This window comes from Falco peregrinus, chromosome 11, assembly GCF_023634155.1.
Source record: "Falco peregrinus isolate bFalPer1 chromosome 11, bFalPer1.pri, whole genome shotgun sequence".
Taxonomy (NCBI): domain Eukaryota; kingdom Metazoa; phylum Chordata; class Aves; order Falconiformes; family Falconidae; genus Falco; species Falco peregrinus.
This window is the reverse complement of record NC_073731.1, coordinates 2,109,102-2,129,548: the sequence shown is the minus strand read 5'-3', so window position 1 is coordinate 2,129,548 and position 20,447 is coordinate 2,109,102. Positions and strand designations below refer to the sequence as shown.

Sequence of the window (20,447 nt, the reverse complement as noted above, 5' to 3'; positions counted from 1 at the left end):
TATCACTGTGTCAATGTTTCTGATGACTATCTATTGGTTCCAAAATAGCTGAACCATCTTCTTCCCCTCCCTGGTGCTGCTGTGCAGGCTACATACTGAAAAACTGCATTTTGTGAGCAGGGCTCTTCTGTTTTCTGTAGACATGACTTCAGACCCCTTCATCTGTTTTTCTGGATTAGATGTACTGTACTGTGCTCCTCTCATGTTTAAAGAGATTACTTCTAAGTGTAGCTAGCGCTGGAGTTTTTTCTCTGCTATTACTACCCATTATCTCCTTTTGAAGGAGACTAAGTAATCAAAGCCACTCTTTAAAAGAAGTTACTGCTTCCAGTCTACAGTCAAAGTATTTCATCCCAGCTGGCAATCAGCATCCAGTTTCACAGCTTATTTCCTCTCTGCTGATAAAAGAGAAAAACAATGCCACAAGAAGCAGAAATAAATTCTTAAGCCGTACAGAACTTCAAATTTTTATTGTTTAGTACATTTACTTGTCTTCTGGTTTATTGAAGCAGTATGTCAGACAGCACTTGCCACAGTAGTGTCTGTCAAAGTGACTAGCCATGAAAACTCCAGCTCCACACTCCTCAGAGGGGCACTCCCGGCGCAGACGGCTGATCTTGCCATTCTCATCCACCTGGGAAGGGCAAAGAAGCAACATCTCATATACTATCACCAGCGCTAAAAGGTGGCAAATTTTGAGTATTTTTCTTTTATGACAGTTACATCGACTTCTTGAAATGCCCAGCTGCAAAACGTCGGTTTCGCTTTTATTTAACAGGTGGGATACTTGCAAATAGAAGAATATAAGAAGAAATTAAATACGCCAGGCTACATGCAGACTAGTTACAGCCTTTACGTCCCTCCTGGTGAGGGCTGGGTTTTCACCAAGTTTCACCTATAGTTAGTTCTACATACCTTGTAGTACTTAAGCACTGCAAGTTTAACCTTCTTTCTCTTATGCTTGTTCTTCTTGGGAGTAGTGTAAGACTTCTTCTTTCTTTTCTTGGCACCACCACGAAGTCTCAGCACAAGGTGAAGAGTTGATTCCTATTTGTGAAGCACACGAAATAGACTAAAAAATGCTGCTCGTCTTGAGAAAGTATTAAGCAGGCTTTTTATCAACAGAAAGTAGACCTCAAGCACCAGGCAATAAGGAAAGCTCCAAGACTATTATTCCCTACAAGTCTGCAAATGAACTGGCTCCAGAGAACAGTGGGCTGCTGCATCTCAATCCCCATAAGGTTTAATTACTGTAAAATATCGTTGTGACTATATTCCTCGGTTCTAACTGCAAGTGCAGAATAGGTTCATGGTACAACTAAGCCGAACCAACAGCTACTTGTAGCTCCTCCTTTTTAGTGGCGCTCACTGGTCAGGTTAAGCTGGCAGAAATGTGCAGGACTTGTCCCATTAGCCCCCAGAGCAGCAGGCCGCAGCACGCCAGGTCTGACAGAAGGGAGGGCTGGCAGCAGAAGCTGTTAGCATTGTTGTGACCTGAAACTAGACTGGGCTGCAGCAGTCTTAGCATCACTACTTCCCCCATCACAAGTGCTACCCAGCCCCAAATCAGCTGATTTGGTTTAATCCATTTAAAGTGTTTCTTAGGCTCAGCAGCAAAGGGTAGCCTGCTCCAACAGTGCTGCAGCCTTTCCTACTCACTTTTTGAATGTTGTAGTCAGACAGCGTGCGTCCATCTTCTAACTGCTTACCAGCAAAAATCAGTCGCTGTTGATCAGGAGGAATGCCTAACGGTGACATAAATCAAGATTAAACGAGGAACACGAACGATGACATTCTACAATGAAATAATAGGTTGCCGCAGACAATCGCTTCTGCCAAGATACACATCGACCCGAAAGCGAATAGGAGGCACATCTTGACCTTACCCTCCTTATCCTGGATCTTGGCTTTCACATTTTCTATAGTATCAGAAGGCTCAACCTGGTATGAAACAAAACAATGGATTCAAAACGCGCTTTGCCTTTCCGGTAGCCCGGAGGAGCCGCGGGACAGGAGCTGCAAGCACGCTGCCCCGGCCGCGGCGGCGCACCCGGCCCGCAGCCGCCTCCCCGTGCACCCGGTGCGCCGAGGGGCCCGGCCGGCCGGCGGCTCCCTTCGCCCGCGCCGCGCTGCATGCCGCGGGGAAGCCCGAGGAGGGCGCGGGCCGCAACGGGGCCGGGCCGGCTGGCTCACCCCCGGGCCGCGGCCCGCGCCTCCGCCGCGCCAGCCCTCCCCGGGCCCCGCTCCCGCCTCCTTCGCCCGACGGCGCAGCGCGGTGGGGGGCCGCGGCGGCTCACCTCGAGCGTGATGGTTTTCCCCGTGAGGGTCTTCACGAAGATCTGCATGGCGAGGGCGGCGGCGGGGCGGCCACGCGTGCGGCCGCGGAGCGACGGCTCAGCCGCGACCTGCTCCCAGAATGGCGGCTCGCCGAAAGGGCGCCGCGCTGCGCCGCACGGGGTTTCCACCCGCGCCGGCGGAGGGGCGGGGGGCGGCGCGGCATGCTGGGAGCTGCAGTCCCGCCGCGGGAGGGGGAGCGGGACTGCAGCTCCCACAGTGCCTCGCGGCCCGCCTTGCGCCGCGCCGTCCTCCGCGGCCGTGAGGGAGCGGGCTCCTCGGGCGGGCCGGCGGGGCGGGGGCGCGTTGTGCGCCTTGTAGTTGCTCTGGGCGGTGGCGGCTGTTCGGGGGATTGCGGGTTTTTCAGGTAGCTGTGCCACCGCAGTCTGCGCTACAGCGGGAAATCCCAGAAATCTGTGTTCTCCCCTCAGTCCCTGTGGAGGCAGTTTAAACATCTCACAGCTACCTCGCCACCTGCAGATTCCACAGGGTCAGTGCGAAAGGTATCTGGGTTTATAGGGCAAATATTTCTAGGATCGGAAAAGCTGTAAATTAGGGATAGAGAAGCACTGGAAATTTGGAAATTACTTGTTAGGTGGGCTTATGCTTATGAATTGAATATGGGGAGGGTTAAAGCAGGATGAAGGCTCACTTGAATACATGAGTATCAGCTGATGCTATTTTAACAATTTCAACTCTTCTTTCAGGTTTTGATCTGAAGGCAGTTGTTGAACAAAGGAGGAAAGAGGTTTAGACTTTCTTAGTAAGAAAGGTGCTAGGTTGCTATGCCACGCTATCACATTGGAGCAGAGAAAAACTGACTTCCATCCCGCCATTTTTGAGAAGGACAGAAGTTTTCTAGGTATTCTACAAGCATATATATTGACAGAAACTGAGAAAGTGGATTGTGCTGAGCAAGGACCATCTGAGGAGTGTTACATTATATACCGTAATGCATTTGGCAAGGTAACAAATATTTTTCAGGTAAATGAGCAGTGAACAATACTTAATAACTAAAAAGGGGTTTGTTGCTGCTTTTTCTGGCAGGAAAAAGGTATAAGCAGACTGATTGAGAGCTGTTGGCACTGTTACAGAAATCAAGGATGGGTATATTTTCTGCTAGTTTTGTGCCCATTTGCAGCCGAATGGAGTCCACTACAATGAATTCGTACTACTAGAAGTTACAGTAAGGTTCATGCTTGATAACCATTTTTCTAATTTTCTGGCAGTTTTGAAATGATGAAACAACATAAAGCTGTCCTAAACCAGGAGAAAATCTATGTAACTAAAAAGACCCATGCCATATATCCCATAGTATCCTTGTATTAGCCTTACTCTTTGTTCAGCTGAAAGGTTATTGCTGAAGTTGCTGAAGGACTCCTGCCTGCCTGATTGTGCCTGCCTTTTTCAGACAACTGACAGAGATGCCAAGAATAAAGAATCTTAGGTTTCGGGATGGATAGGAATAAAGATTACTGAGTCTGCTTTTAAATCTGGAGTCAAACTGCTATTTTAAGACATTAAAATGCACAGCCCCTGCTTCTTTGGTTTTCCACACCTGTAAGTGCTAAGGAAATTTAGTGCCCATCTAGAGAAAATACCTTTTATTACATGGAAATGGTTGCTCCAGAAGTACTGGTTGCCTTAGTTTTCAGTAACATCTGTGATTATTAAATCTGAGGTAAAAATTGGTGGGTATCAGCAAACAAAGTCTAGAACTTAAGAAGTCATAAACAGTGAAAGATACTTTTCTGGGTGATCAGCCAATGACTTTTGTTTCCATCCCTTTAGTTGTTAGCTGCCTTAAAGAACTGATAAACTCCAGTACTGCAGCTGGACACCTTCCAAGTTCAGCCATAACTCTGGAAGCAATCAAATGTGCATTATCTGGAAAGGGACTAAATCTAGTTAACACGTGGGGTTAAGCAGAAAAAGTATGTGGTGGGTTCTGCACCGAGATTCATGGGTTTGTGATATGCCATCCCATCTTCCTTTACTTCCCAAGTCATGAGGCTTTGCCTTTTCTTCAAAGTAAATCCTTTCAAACAAAACACAAGCAAAAATACATTAATGGAAATCTTTTTTGTTCTTTTACTAAATCCTGAATTCGGTATGAGCGTAGACCAAACAATATCGTCAGCTCCTTTGGAAGGGCACATTTTGTTTTGGTTCCTATCAGCCTTTCTTACAGCATTGTAGACTTCAGTTTTGAGCCACTTTTTCTCTTAAACTGTACATAAAAACTATATGGATATAAAATTTTCACAGACTTCTGTGTATTAAAAACCTGCAAGCACTAGGATATTAATTTCTTTCATTCTGTTGTTGATGTCAGTACCAGATCCACAGTTTCAAACACAATTGCACTAAAAACATACTTAAAGTGTAAACCCCGTAAGTGCACTTGACCTCTTTCTTCCCATTTGTGGGGATAGGATACAATCATATTTGAGTTTCTAGAAATGCATCTGTTTCTCCATTTTTTTATTTGGAGAAGACATTAAGCTGTCAGAGATACATTTTCCTAATCCAGAGTAGATTTGTTTGAAAAGGTGAAAATGTTACTGGTCTGGTATTAAGTTAACTAATGGGTGCCTCTCTCATGCTGAAAGACTCCTGTGAGGAGCAACAGCGTTCTTTAACGCTAGTCCATATCTTAGTTTTAAATTGAGATTCTAACCCACCTTGTGTCAGGATCAAAATACCACTTCTTTATTGCAGTCCTAACGCATAACCTAGCCTACTAATGCAAAAAACCAGTTACAGCCTGCTCTTTTGACATGCTGAAATCATTATTGTTCTTACAGTAATAAGACCTAGCTAGTTACATCATCACAGTGAAACAGTGTTTCTCAAGCCATGCTTTATGACCACCTTGGGAATCATAAAATATTACTAAATGCAGTGTTAGTAGACAATAGCTTAGTTCCTCTAGGGTGGAAGAGTGAAAAGCAACTGTAGTTTCTAATTTCAAGTATTATAGATGTTTACAGTAGTCAGGGATCTGCAAATTGCTTTTAATTGTTTGCTGGAGAAGCCTGTTGAAAAATACTCTGTTACTGAAATATAATGGTGCCTTGTTTGTATAGGTCAATAGGAGCTTTACCTCCTATTCCAAAGCTGTAAAGTACTGTACTGATTTTGAAACACTCCTTTACAAACACTTATGCAGAAATATGCCCATCTACACAATCTGCATGTAGCTTGTTTTGAAATATTCCCAAGTGTCCTGGTTTTGGCTGGGATAGAGTTAGTTTTCTGCCTAGAAGCTGGTACAGTGCTGTGTTTTGGATTTAGGGTGAAAATAACATTGTTAACACACTGATGTTTTAGTTGTTGCTGAGCAGTGCTTGCTCTAAGGCAAGGACTTTTCAGCTTCTCACACCACCCTAGTGAGGAGGCTGGAGGGCGCAGCCAGGACAGCTGACCCAAACTGGCTGAGGGAATATTCCATACCATATGACAGGGGTCTTCAAACTATGGCCCGCGGGCTGGATACGGCCCCCCAGCGTCCTCAATCCGCCCCCTGGCATTTACAGAACCCCGCCGCCATCCTCCGCCGCGGGTTGGGGGGGGGAAACGAAGCAGCCGCAGATGGCTTCCTGCCACTTCATCCGCGCGCCGGCCCCCTGGTTAAAAAGTTTGAGGACCCCTGCCATATGACATCATGCTCGGTACATGAACTGGGGGGAAAGCTGGCCCGGGGCTGCTGCTGGGGAACTGGCTGCGCATTGGTCGGTTGGCAGTGAGCAACTGTTTTTCATTTGCATCACTTGTTTTTCTTGGTGTTTGATTCTCTCTCTTTTTGTTCTTTTCCTTTTCATTACAATCGCCACCACCCACCCACCCAATTATGACACTGTTCTTATCTCAACCCACAGTTTTCTTACTTCTACCCTCCCGATTCTCTCCACTGTCCCACCAGGGCAGGGGGCAGTGAGTCAGTGGCTGTGTGGGGCTTAGTTGCTAGCTAGGGCTAAACCACGACACAAAGTTATGTAACACATTAGTGACACTGGTTGGTTTTATTACCTTGTCTTCTTCAGGTTTACCTTTTCTGAGGCAGTAGAAGATATTATTTATAACTATAGGAAGGTGGAACCAAGCAATGAGTCAAAATGCCTGGCTTTGGCTCAGGTTGTGTATGGTCAGTCTGGTACACACAAAAATGTAGCTCTGTGCCTATATAAGTGGGGCTGAGTTTTTGAAGCAATGGATTATATTTGGCAACTGGAGCACTTTTCGTTAAGTGAATAGTAAGGCATTTGTATTCTTTTCCATGATTGTTCTACAGTGTATTTACTTCAGGTTTAACGGTGATGTTTTTGACCACGTTCGTATAGAAAACATTTGAAGTGAATACAAATATCTGAATGTTTGTCATTGTGTTTACCAAGATGTCAAGAGTACTGTTAAATACTGTGTATTTTATCATAATACCAATACATGCATGCTCTGATGAAGTAAGGAAATCGTTTTTGTACACCTGCTAGAAAATCTCCACAGCACTTTGGGAAGGACCCCAGTAGGAATCTGTGGGGGTTCTCATAGCCTGCAGTTCCAAACCCAAGGCTGATAGGTTGATTTGGCCCTCTCTGGTGCATTGTGAGTTCATTAATCAAATGGTGAAAGGAAAGAAGGGTGCCTTATGTTCTTTCTTAGGTTTCTTTCTACTTAGGTGCCTTCCGACAGTGTCCTTTTCTATTTCTATGTGTATTCTTGCTTAGACTGTTGTTGCTCTGTTAAGGTACAGTTTCTCATTCTTATTTTATTTCCTGGCCATATTTCAGATGATTTTGAGGGAGGATTTTCAGGTTATCATCTCTTTTAGTGTTTGTTGATTTTTTTCATTCTACGAGATTTCTAAAATAATTACAGGAAAAAAATACTCTTTATATATTTTTTTTCCAAGTAAAAAAGAAGGTTAGTTTTTAATGTCACCACTAGCTTTTCCCCAGTGTTCAGGGAAATCAGTCAAGATCATGGTGGATTTTTATGGTGAGGAAGGGGAGAGGTAACCATATGCAAATACATAATTTTGGTATTTGACTTTTCAGATGATTACTTCTTTCTTTTGGAAAATTGTCCTAGCCTGCATTAATTCACTGTCAACAGTGGATTAGAAAATGACTGTTCTCATCTATGGGGGCTACAGTCCTGCCTTTTATCTTAGCTGATCACAAAAAGCATGGGTTTTAGCTATTGGAGGAAACGAGCAAGAAGAGTAAGCACAGCAAAATTTTAGTAAGAACCTTTCTAACTTGAAATTTCAATTCAACTCCCATTTCAGCCTTTAAATGACTTCAGATTCAGTGTTCCTAGTTTATAATGTGATCTGAATAAAAGCTTTTCCTTCACAGTCAGCTGAACCATGTGTTCTCACATCTTCCAGCGCTCCCACAGGGATGAGGGTCATGGTGTCAGATTTGAAGGCCCCCCCTGCCTGCCCTCACACACAGGGTCAGTCTGTGCTGTTGCAACCTTGGGGCAACCCGGCCACTGAAATAACTCCAGGCATTTGCCTTGCTTCTAGCAGAGCCTCTGTAGGCTGGCTCTTGGGCAGCTTGCAACTTCAGTGCTTCCTGCTTAGCACACACACACACACACAAAGCCCTATGGTGTTGTAAGATTTGTAAGTTTTCAGAGGAACTTTTGGACTTTTTTGTTGTTGTTGTTACACTGCTGGACACAATGGCAAAAACTCTTCAGGCAACATGAATTCAAATCGAGGGCAGACAGCTGCAACAAACCACATGGGCAGCAAGTGCCAGGTCCTGAAAAACTAGTGTGCAGACAAATTAATATTTACCTGCCTGGACTTAGCTAAGAAAGTACTTAAATTTAAAGATTATACTTCTGAAAATGAGGTTTTCTTTGTCCATGGATGGTTATTTGCGTCTATTGTGCTTATTGTGTCTTGGCCCAATAAACTGCCTTTAGCTTCAGTGCCTGCAACTCCCCTGTCATTCTATTGCTCATGGGGGTTTCAGAAGTGATTTTGAGTGCAATCGGGGATTTTGGCCTTTAAGCTTTTTAAATTAAAATAAACGCTGTTTTTCTTACGGATCTTTAATTTCATCAGCTTTTTTTTTTTTTTAAACTCAGTTTTAAGACTTGTAATCCATCTGGAAAAACAGTGAATGATTTGTGTGATGTGCTTAATATGAATAGTACAAAGCTTACTAGGGCAAATGCAGGATCTTTACATATGGTTGTTTTTTTCTTAGATGCGTTGGGACAGATTATTCTACTTGATACCATCTGTACTTTGGAAGACTGGAATAAGATAGCAGTCTCCTGTGCAGAAAATAAGCATGAAAAGTTATCTGAGAAAATCGTGTTGATTCTCACCTATCAGGATGGAGTGTTTGAAGATTTGCCACTTGAAGGTGAAAAAGGTGCGAGGATAATGGAACATGTCTTCCGGTGGTACTTCTGTGTAACAACAGAGGGAGCTCTTAGAGCGGTCAAGAGAAGAATCCTTTTAGCTCTGCGCGAACCACGGTAAACACCAAGCATGCTAAAGAGCAGTGCTGAGAATTATTTTACCATCAAATATCAGTTATCTGTCCCTTTTAAAATGTCTCTGTGAGAATGTGTGCGGGTTTGTTTTTTGTTTAACTGAAAATATATTCTCGGTGTAGAAGACGGTCATCATGTTGTACTCTGGAATGGTATGGTGGTATGCATATACTTTACATCCTGTTCTCAGCTTCAGTACCTAGTGTCTGGCCTTTAGTATAGTAGTGGAGAGAGATACTGCACAGGGTTTAGAATCAGCGTGGATAGGGGAAACTGGTCTGAGTGGATCATTGTTCTGAGAGAGCTGGGCAAAGGGAGTGCAGTGAAGGCATACCCTGATGCCTTGGTATTTTTGTTTTTTCCTGATAGGCCATTACTGGAGTCATAGTGCAAGTTAGATTATCACAATAATCTAACAAATCCTGCCTGCCAAAATACCACAAAGTCTACTTGGAACAAACTGAGGCTTCATGGTTACATGCATCCACCTGATCCTTGGATTGCTGTGGGAATTGTGTAAAACATATTACACTGTAAGAGCCAGTACAGGAACTTAGCTTAGACTGATTTTGTTAAGAGATGGGTAATTCAGCCTTAGGGAAAGGAAGGTGTCCAACTGCAGTCATACGCCAGCAGATTCACTGGGTGCATGTTGGCAGAGCCTCTTTTTAGCTTTCAGCCTACAGCCAGTATAAACAGGAAGAATGCTGAATGTCATTTGCTGTTTTCACTCTGCTACATGTTCCCAAATAACAGATATCTCTATAATTAAGCTAGATATAACTACTGCTGTTTTATTTTGGCACTTCTTAAGGCCTGCTGGGCCACATTTATTATACAGATAAATCTGCAGTTAGGATTCACAAGAGAGCTTTCTTGAAGAGAGAAGAATTACAAGTCTTACAAGTCTACAGATACTTGAAGAATTTTGTGCATGAGGAACAGGGAAAGGTGTGCAAGTTTAGTTTACAACATGAAGAATAATATGTCCTCTAAATATAACCCTTGTTTAAATATGCAAACCTAGAGATATTTTCTTAAATAAGTTAGTGTTAAATATTTTTTTCTAGTAATGCCTACCACTTAGTAGTGTGTTTCCAAATGTTTGCAAATTAGTACTGCTCAGAAGATCTTGCAATTTATGTAAATTTTATTAAGGATACACTTCTTGTAGGGAGCATTAGAATTTCTACCTCAAGAGTGGTTCAAATCTATCAAAGACTGGCCAGTTTAGTGGCAATTGAAGTGAGTTCAGTGCTGTAGAAAAAGGTAAGTTCTGCGACCCTGGGAAGTAGGGCTTTGCCAGGATGCTGTTGCTGTCTTAGCTGAACACATCTTTTCCTAGGTTGTTTTTTTTTTTAATCTGCTGCAGCATTTTCTGTACTCCATCTGCTATGCTGAAAAGGAATTTCTAGCATTTTTAAAAGTCAAAGGCAGTTGATACAAGCCTGTTTGCAGGAGAGTGGGGAGAAAGAGGTGATACTGTCAAAAGAATGTGAGAATAGGGATTTAAAATACTTATTAAAGCATCAGTTTAAAGAACATATTCATGAATAAATGACTTGGGTGATGTCTACTTTACATATCATTGTAGCTGAATTTTGGCTGATGTTTAAGTACATTTTCCCAGAATTACTGAGAATGGACCACAAATTAAGAATGTACTTTTCCCTTTTAGTGTTTTTTGTGATTCATGTTACTGAAATTAATGTAGTCCTGCCATTATGAACATATATGCTAATGCAGATACTCAAGAGCAGTCAGGTGAAAGGTCAGTGCTAGTGGCTTCTGTGGGCTTTCTGAACACAGCACATCTACAGAATAGAGCCCCAAGCAAGTGCTTATGACTGGGGGGGGGGGGAGGGGGAAGTATTGCATGCTCTTTACAAATACAGGCTAGTATACTTTGAAGACTGGTTTTATAAGAAACATGAGGAGCACAAAATGTTTTTTTTCCAAATTGAGATTGTTTTAGCTGTCCAGACTGTTATTTCTGTAGCAGAACTAGAACATTCATTAACTGACGCCTGATCTTTTCCTTAACTCAGCTTGACACCACCTGAGTGACCACAGATGTCTGCACTTTTTGATTATGAAATGCGGAGCAGTTGAATTCCATAGGAGAGTCCAGAGTCTGGTATCATCACACATGATGAATGCAGAGGTCGATAGCCATTTTGTTTCCCATTTACGTAACTTAATTTAGTTATGAAGTTCTAGAATTTTACTTGTTACCAGCCTGCATTGTAAAGTTCAAATCTGAAGTATAATCAAATACCAGGCATAAGCAAGGGATCAGAAAGAATGGCCAAATATATTTTGTGTGCTGGGAAAAGAGAGCAGATGTAAACTCTCAGAAGTAGTAACACCCCTTTATCGAAAAATGGAGAGTCCATGCTAGATGAAAATGGATTTATTATTATATATTGCTATGCCTACTAAAACTTAAGGTTCAATTTTCTAATTTCATTTTATTCTGGTGGATATATATTAATTTTAATGGTGCTATTTCTTTTATATAATGACTGACAAAAGATCATTATCTGATTAGTTGTCACACTGATTATAAAATAAGATGGGGTGTTTGACCTCAGATACACTGTATATATTGTAACTCTGTTTACAGCATAACATACGTTGGATTTTGACCAAAAGGGTGAAAACAATGAAAATATCCTTGACATCGTACTGCACAAAAGCTGACAACATACAAGAAAGCAGTGCAGATGTAACTGTGATACTCCCCAGAGTGATTTCATGGTTCTTGCTTAATATTTGCAGCAGCTGAAAAATGAAGGTGCTTGTTAAATTGAACAGGATAGTGATGGGCTGAACAACAAAGTTTTATTCTTTTTCTTTATAGCTATTTTTACTCTGCAGAAGTGATTTCTAGCAAGGATACATGGTCAAATGGCAGGCCTGAGGTACGTGCTCCTTTAGTTGGCTTATTTACTAGCTAGCTGTTTCATACTGAGCATTCTCTGGAAGTTTTAGAAATCATGCTACACAAGAAAAACAATGCAAGTGCAGTGTCACTTTGTTTGAAAGCAACCACAACTGTTACTGGGGAGGACTATACTGGTCTTGCTTTATTATACCTTATTTTCGTTCTGAAGAACTTGGTGTCTCCCACCCCAAGAGTCAGTTGCTAATCATGTGTTGGAATTGAGAGCTATTTAGACCTGTGTGATTTATTCAGCAACCTCAAGAATTTTCAGTCTCTTCATCTTGTACAAACTCTTAAAAATTGTTTTGCAAGGTGACAATATACTTTTACCCAAATGTCCATAAAAGCCAAGTAGTATTTTAATAATATTCAAACACTCAAAGTTGCATATAGAGATGGAATTTCAAAAAGCTAGAAACAAAGCAAAAAAGCTGTAAATGTCTAAGCAAGATTAAAAATCCGTTCCTTACAAAAATTTGTGTCCCCAGACTCAGACATTATTTTGAAGAAGAGTTACCCAGTTTCACAGACGAAGTAGTAGAGCTGTCTCATCACCTCGCTGGTAAGAGAGATTCTGAAACATTTAGGGTACTGGCAGTATTTATATTTCTTTTTTCTCTTTATTTATTAATCAAACTCAGAAATTATCATTTTCCCAGTGTTTGACAGACTTTGACTTGGATAAAACAGTTGGTCAAAATATAATAAAGTGGTTGTGAGTTTTAAAGATACTTCAAGAATGAACAAAATTTATAGGTACACAGCATCATGGTCCTAGGTAATTTATTATTTCCAAGCTTTGATTAGCTAGGACTTAATTCCTACCTTTACTGGTGTGCTGCAGTTACCTCCTTCAAATGCAAACTTCACAAAGGTCAGCCACAGATTTATACCTTGATTTAATGAAGATATCAGCTTCTTACAAGATAGGTGCTGAATGGGAGATTAAAGATACTGAAATGAGAGGAAAGGTGAGGTTAGTTACGTAGCCTAGTGCCCAGGACACTTACCTGAAGAAGGACTGTGCTGTGTGGAATTCTTCCGTCTTAAAATTAGTTCATTGTTCATTTTCTGTCTTTAAATTATTTTTTTTTATTTACTGGAAAAAGTACAAAGCCCAGCCCATCCAAGATCCACTTCCTAGGTGAGTGCTGTTAACACATAGAAGATGGTTTTGCTCCATCTGCCCTGAGAAATTTCATTAGAGCTTAAAGAAATGATAATACTATTTTTATTGCATTCTTGTCTTTGTGAGATGGGATTTTTTATGTTACTCTGGCAAGTTTTATGGAGAGGAGATAGCCGTAACATAGCCTTTTGCATGCTTTAATCACAAAACTCTTAAGTGATTTGAGAGTTAGGTTTTCTGAAGTTATCAAAAGCAAAATAAAATTTTGTGATACAGCTTTCACAAAGTGCAAATCACAGGTAGAGGGTCATCACTACAAAAGAGTTTGTATTGATAAATAGATAAATGATATTGAATAAGAGTTGTACTGGTAAGAATCCACCAGTGATACCCATTAAGACCTTTTAGGGAAAATTAGGATGCTCAATTTTAAAATATTTTATGTTGTTTCTTGAGGCTCTTCCCATTATTTCACTTTTTTTCTTCTAGCTGTCTTGTTTCCTTGTGGGCCAGTTATCCTCATACTTTAAATCACAGAATGGTAGGAAGCAATCTTTCACTGGCAGAAGATTAATAATATTTGCATGATGACCTAATATGGTAAATGTGGTCTATTTCTATCCTTCTGTAATCCCATTGAAATCCATGAGTCACACTAAGGATGTTTGGCCTTATGCCTTTTCTGTCCCTAAATTTTATGACTCTGTGAGCCTCCCTTCTGTTTTTGAAAGCTGTATATACAGTCAGCTAATTTGCATCATTTGTTGAAGCCATTAGTCAGAAGGAGCTATTGAAGAGGCAGCACTGGATGTACCTGACCAATGATCTAAGCTCTCTGAAGCAAAATTACTTATGTCCTAGATGTACTAACATTGTTTTGACAGGTGGTTTTGAAACTTCCAGATACTTCTGAGAAATCCTGATAGTTTTATTCCAAATGAATTGATGGAATCTGCTATCTAGTCATAGTGCTCCAGACTTCATTAATTAAAACTTTTCAATGAATTTAGTAAGACATAAAATCTGGACGGTGTTTTGCTCCAGTGATATTCACCCTGACTATTCTGCTGAATAGCTGAAAATGGAAGTAGGTTATCTCTGAAGATAATAGAGCAAAAAATGAATTATTAGTTTCTGAGCTTTTGTGGTTGGATTCTGTCAAGCTTAAACTCCAGTTGTTCTCTATTTTATGCTCAACAAAAATAAACATAGTCCAAAAACTAAATTAAAAAATGCTATAAATACAGTACAGGGGACAGAATTAGCAAGCATGCAGCTGCTGAAGGCAGATTTGATAAGCTGGAGTAAATTAATTTTGAATGAAGCTCACATTGATACGAAATTTAAAAGGTCAAGTCATTTTCCAGTAACTCACCATTAACCCCTGATGTAACTGGAACTTTTAACTAACTACCTTTCTGCTTCAGAAGTAAAAACTAAATAATAAGAAAAAAGTGAAGTGTCATAGCAGCTACACTCATTCAGGTCTGCAATCCCTGATGTTTTTTGGTTTATTTTAACAAGACTGGTCCTAATATCTGTTAAGAAGTATTGACGCAGACTATTCCATGCTTTATGTTCACAGTGATGGTTTGCTCAAATGCAGAAAGAGCTGCAGAGCCCTCCCTCCTGCAATCAGCAGACTAGCAAGTAGTCAGTTACAACCATTTTGATCATAAACCATCATGGGAGGGGGGGGCAACCCGTAGTGTTTCATATACTGTAGCAACACAAAACCTTATAAACAGAATTCTATTTTTTTTAAAATAAAAGGATTTTTTTCCAATAAAACAATATTAGAAAAGAAGTCTCTGCTGGATATCTTGCAGAGATTATTCTTTCTTGTACAGGGATAGCACTGAGACTGCGTTCTCATTTTACCACTTATTGTTCAAATACCAAGAGACAGACAGCAAAGATGAAAAGAAAGCAAAATATAAATACTGAAGTGGATTGGAAAGGTCATTGATAGGTAGTTTTGTTCTGGTTACTTTTCTGAATTCTAAAATACACAATGAAAAGAGCAAAGGGAGAGAGAGACACGTGGTAATAATGTGAAATTTCTAGAGCAGATAATTCTGATTTTAGAGATTAATTACTAGTTAATTTGTACTTGTGAGTTTTATTAGGACCAGAATTGGGGTGTGGCTGCTTTGTGAATATAATCTGGGTGTGTGGATGAGCTAAATAACTACTTGTTTGACAGTCTTGCGTGTTAGTTTATTTTATTCGTACTTGAACAAAAATATAGGGTGGCTGCAAAATCCCCAGCACCTGGTAAGAAGGTTACACCCAACTCAAGGCACCTAACTCACCTGAACTGCTAATTTCCTGAGGCTGCTACCATCGCTGTTGTGTGTCACAGGGTCAGAATGCAGTGCTGTTGCCTATAGCACACAACTAGGCCAGAACCTGCTCCCTGCTCCCCTTCAGCTGCAGTTGCTCAGGCAACAAGATCATTCAGCGGCAGAAAAGCACAGAAGGAAACGTTGTAAGGAGTGGGAGGAGGGAGATTTCCCAGGGGCTATAGAAAGGATGGAGGAAAGAGGAGCGAGAACATTGATTCGTGTCTTGGAGAAGATATTTGCCCTTGTTGCATAGACAATGGTGCCAGAGACTGCTTCGAAGTACTTCAGTTAAGCTTCTTCCTAAATTCCCCATTTGGAGTAGTTTCTTTCCCTCTTGGTTTCTGCAGGAGGTGAGCAGATTGAATGAGGTACATGATGTTGGATAGTGTTAATATCCTTCTGTACACTGGAACAGCATTCTTAGGGAGTCATTTAGGTGCCTTTATCTGGTAAATGTGGCATGAGGCATCTGATCTAGCTGAAGTTTGTGATAGTCCAACAGCAAAGCTGCTCTGGCACACACTCACATCCTTCAGAGGACCAACAGGACCCCTAGGAGCTGTTGTCAACACTCAGGGCATCTTCAACCTTTTAGCTCTCAGGAAATCATGGTATGTGTCTTGGGGCTCTTGCCATGTGAAGATTTTCGGTAACAGGCTTATCAAGATGGTGTCTGTGATCATCCTTTTTTAGGAGCAGAGAGAATAAAATAAATTAAAAAAACTCACTCCACACACTTTTCATTAGTGTTTCTACAAGTGCATTTGCAGTACTGATATCATTATCAAAGCTGTTAAATATGAAGACTTGTTACTTGAAAAAGAAACTTGTTTCTTAGTTCTAAACATTGCTTCTTCATTATTTTTTTGTTTTAATAGCTATTATTTTTTATTTCATCGGTAGCAGAGCATGAATACTCTAGCTATTACTGCATTCTGTCTTTGCAATTTTGATTTCCAATGAATTAATACTTATTGGCTGAACTAATGTTTGCTTTTATCACATCTTATGAAGGATCCGGGTTTTCCTTCACGTACATTTTATTGCTGTTCTATGTTAGCTTTTTGGTGCAAAAAAGCTTTACATTATATCTGACACAGTCCATTTGAAGAAGCAGCATTGTAGTCTTTTAAAAGTTGCGTTGCAGTCAAAGTGTCTATCGACAACTTGATTTTTCTTTGTAATTGTGATGAATGATACTGTTTGGATCAACCTGTTTGGTTTTGTAGTCATTTTTGGAAAATTCTGATATAAATTCTTACATATTTGTAGCTATGGCTACAAATATCTTGATTGGAAGTGTATTGTGTTGGCCATCATTATCTCATTACTTCCCTTGTAGAAAATGTACATGTGTTGTCTCTCATCTTAGGAAATTTTTCAGAGCACTGGTTGTGTTTTGTTCTACATATAGTACCCTGCAAATGAAGTCTTGTTTATATCTGGGGCTCTTGTGCAGCATGGTAATAGAAATCATAACCTAGTCCTGTACATTTTTCCATTAAAATAGGTAGAGATGGCAGCAGCAGAACGATGTTAACAGACATGTTAACACTGTTTGGGCTGGTCTGTGTAGCACTCTCAAAAGCCACAGTATGCTGATGGAAGTGGTTTTGCTACTGCTTCGGAACAAATATTCATTAAAGTTTTTACTCTTGCCTCCTCATTTGGAGTTCATCGCTTGAAAAGAACAGCTGGGTCAATTTGTATCGGTCCTGGTAGTGGGAATACTTTGGAATGAGATGTAGAGTTTAGAATCCAGAAGAGGAATAAATATATTTCATTAGATCAGGGTGGGAAGTGGTAAGGTAAGTGGAAAGATATCAGAAGGGGAAGAGAAACGAGTTAAGAGTCACCTGGAAGGTGAAGTAAAGAACTCTGTAATGAGCAGTATGGAAAGAACAGGAGATGAGAGCTGGTGAAAGGGGTGGTGATTCTGTGCTAGGAATCCAAGGTACTTTAGTAATCCAAGGCATTTAATTGTTGTTCAATGTCTTATAGCAGAGCATCAGGATCTCACATTTGTTGGAAAGCTGCAACTTTGTACCGTGAATGTGCAATATTATTCCACAAAAATGTATGTTTATGTCATCAGGTACAATAGTTGCTTTTGTATTGTTACCCTTTTTATCAGTGAAAGGTTGATGGCTCCTGAAAAGGAAGAATGGAGAGAGAGTATGTTGCATATAGGGATGACAAAGCTGCACAGAAAGGAGAATGTGGAAAGGAAAGCTGAAAGAGGAGATCCATATGGAAGTGAGGAAGGAGGAAAGATAAAAGGAAGGTTTAATATTGTTTCGAACTTTCAGACAGCAGAAATAACCCAACAGCAGAGAGCCCTAGGAGAGGATAGAAGATACAGAAATTTAAGGAAGCGCAGGCAATCTTTGAGCTGAGAAACAGAGATAATGCAGATGTTTCTGGGTAAACGGCAGGCCGTGCTTAAGAAAGCAACCATGAATTCATAAAAAAAGATTGAGGGAATGTCAGAAGACAGACATATCTTTATTTTTCTTATAGAAAAGACTGTCATCCAGTGGCCCTTCAGCTGATGGATGTATAACTTTTATGCCTTTCATTTTTAATTCCTATAGTTTTAATTCCTATAGGGAGTCTTTTTTTTTTATTATTTTTTGTGCGTGTGTGTACTTTCTTTTCACTGAGCTTTTCAGTAGAAGGAGATATAGAAGCCCAAAGAAAGAATGCAATTTTTTACAGTCATATCAGTATTGAAATAAAAAAATTCAGAAAAGATAAAAATACTCTGATTGTGAGGAGGTATTTCTTAACAGTGTATTATGGAAGTGTTATTCAAGGGAGAATATGGTTTTGTTCTTTAGGATATTTGAAACTGGATTGGATAGAGGACCAGAAAGGCAACTGGTGATTTAATAAATGTTCTTTGTGAACAGGGGTGATGCAGAATTGGCATGCTGTGTCATATGCAGCAGAACCAGGACTGCTTTACCTACATTTGCAGCAGGTCTGTATCTGACTCAGACAAGTAATGCTGCCTGAATATGCATCCCAACAGTTGTATTACAGGCTGGGATTTGAAGTGTGCAATCAAAAACCGGCAGCTGCTCGTGGAATATTTGAATGAGGAGGTTATATTCAGAATTTTCCTTCTGCACCAAGTATGGGCATAAATATTCTTATGTGTAAGGATTTATACATCCATCATTAGTTGCACATGTCTAAAACCTCTGTACATTGAGATACTTAGAGTGGTGGTTTTTAGTTATTCTTAGGGTTGATCCTTCAACAAAAAAAATGTATGACAGGGCTTAATAGTTGTACAGTTGCTTCTGCTAAGCCCAGCTATTAAAAATACTTCTAATTTTCATTCAGTGAGTATACTCAATTTGTCTTCATAGCTGTGGTTGTAGGAACAGGTTTGTATTTTTCATCAGCTAATGTTTCCAAATTGAGTTTTGTGTCATTGGCAGAGAATTTTAGAGGTGGATTTCTTCCTCATTGCAGAGCCTACATGTGACAGAAGGTTTGTTTGAAGAGGGACAGCTAAATAGTCTTCTCATTCTAAAATGCTTCTGGAAATTCCCTTCTTGATTCATACACTTGTAAATTTAGATTCTGTTTGTCACACATGAATAATGCCTAATTCTCTTGAGCCTAATAGGAATATCTGACTCTTAGAGGTATTTATTCTGTGGGGTTTTGAATGACAGAGACTTCTACAAACAACAGTTTGTTCTTTCTAGAACAGTGTGTGGTGCCATTGTCTGCAAAGAGAAAATACATCTAGACTAGGAATAGGCGTGAACTGGCATTTTACATCTGTGTTTCTGAGTTACACGAAATGGGGATTCAGGGTTTTGAGTCCACATCTTGGCACAATACACACTTCTAGCTCTTATTAAGAGGCTGAATCAGAGTCTTCACTGCTGGTCAGAATGACTGCAAACTTTGAGTCATATTCATAGCCAAGACCAACATTTTGTGGCTTAGGATCAGCTGTTGTCTAAATGTGTGTGATGTATAGTGGGTTAACAACAGCAGTATAAATAGAATATACTGTAGGTTTTAGTAGCTTGGACAAAGAGTCATATTCAGCTGCTGCGATGATTTGCTAGTGGTGGTAGGAAATGTCTGAGCACAGAGATTGGCATTGCTGAATTTTGTCCTCTAGTGCAACAGTGTAACAGACAGGGGTGGTTGGCTGCAAGTCATAGGCTTGTAATGAAAGGCTAAGGAGCTACCTGGTTTTTCTACCTGACGGAGGACTTGTGTCCCCTGCTGCGTGGGCTTTCCCGGCCCACCTTTAGCTGCCATGAGTGGGACTGGAGGAAAGCTAGAAAGATCTGTGTTCCAGACCTTTGCTGGAAGCTACAGGTGAACATACTTCCACTTCTGGAAAAGAAAATGCCTTTCTTTGATGTGGGCATTTGATGTCATTAGAGGTGTCAGTAATTAATAAAATGCCGGCAGATGGCGCCCACGAATATTGAGCCACTGTCACCCAGTATCATTTGCTTTGGTGTATTACCTGACCATTTTCTTACGTGCCCCTCTTCAGAAGCCCCACATAATATGTCTTCCTAAATTAATTCATAGAACAACAAGTCATGCGTCAATCAACAGCCACCCATTGCTACGTGTAAGAACCGAAACCGTCTGGAGGTTGGTTGTGGCAAGAAGTGGCTTTGTAACGCTAGTGACAGGGGAAGAGAAGCACTGCAGGATTCTAGAGGCTAATGCCCATGGCAGGAAGAAAAAAAAATCCCGTTCCAGATGTGGCTTCACTTCAAAAGTAGTGACATGTGTGAAACAAATGCATATGGTAAATAAAACCCTTATAAAGCCTTGCAGAAGACCAGTTAATTGCAAATAAATAATTGCTTGGGTGGGTGTAATGGTGATGGTATGTGAGGAATGATTTTTTTTTGCTTAGTCATGCTCTGCAACATATGTTCAAGCATTTCTTTACTCTCATAATATCGGAGAGAGTAAGATAGGACACCTAGATGTGGGAGCTTTCTTCTCTTGCTCTCAGCACTCAGTTGAAGCTCACAGAGGGATTAAAAAGTGGATTAGATAAGCATTCTTGAGGGAGTTGAGAACTCCAGGAGCAGTGCTCTGGCCTATTAATTGTGAAGGATGCAAAAAAATGCCTGACCCTTTTCGGGTTTGGAAAAGCACAGTTTTT

At 40.6% G+C, this 20,447-nt stretch overlaps 2 protein-coding genes across 2 annotated transcripts; one reads left to right on the top strand and one right to left on the bottom strand.

Moving 5' to 3' along the window:
• Positions 1-436: 436 nt before the first annotated feature.
• On the bottom strand, positions 437-2,454 carry RPS27A (ribosomal protein S27a). Its single transcript, XM_055816346.1, has 5 exons — positions 2,298-2,454; positions 1,887-1,941; positions 1,660-1,745; positions 916-1,047; positions 437-634 (listed from the first exon to the last, which is right to left on the bottom strand). The coding sequence occupies exons 1-5, from the start codon at positions 2,343-2,345 to the stop codon at positions 485-487; spliced, it is 471 nt and encodes a 156-aa protein (XP_055672321.1). The 5' UTR covers positions 2,346-2,454; the 3' UTR covers positions 437-484.
• A 612-nt stretch (positions 2,455-3,066) lies between these two features.
• CLHC1 (clathrin heavy chain linker domain containing 1) lies at positions 3,067-10,331 on the top strand (the record flags this gene model as incomplete). Its single annotated transcript, XM_055816452.1, has 5 exons — positions 3,067-3,300; positions 3,382-3,496; positions 4,072-4,249; positions 6,345-6,529; positions 8,562-10,331. Coding segments are annotated over 5 exons (993 nt in total), but the record flags the coding sequence as incomplete, so codon positions are not given.
• Positions 10,332-20,447: the final 10,116 nt, after the last annotated feature.

What these genes read in the sequence shown, in the direction of transcription:
- RPS27A (XM_055816346.1), bottom strand. Translation starts at nt 2,345, where the DNA reads ATGCAGATCTTCGTGAAGACCCTCACGGGGAAAACCATCACGCTCGAG. An exon ending in CAAGATCCAGGATAAGGAGG is followed by an intron (nt 1,746 to 1,886) that starts GTAAGGTCAAGA and finishes TGTCACCGTTAG; the next exon opens with GCATTCCTCCTGATCAACAG. An exon ending in CAGTGCTTAAGTACTACAAG is followed by an intron (nt 635 to 915) that starts GTATGTAGAACT and finishes TGCCCTTCCCAG; the next exon opens with GTGGATGAGAATGGCAAGAT.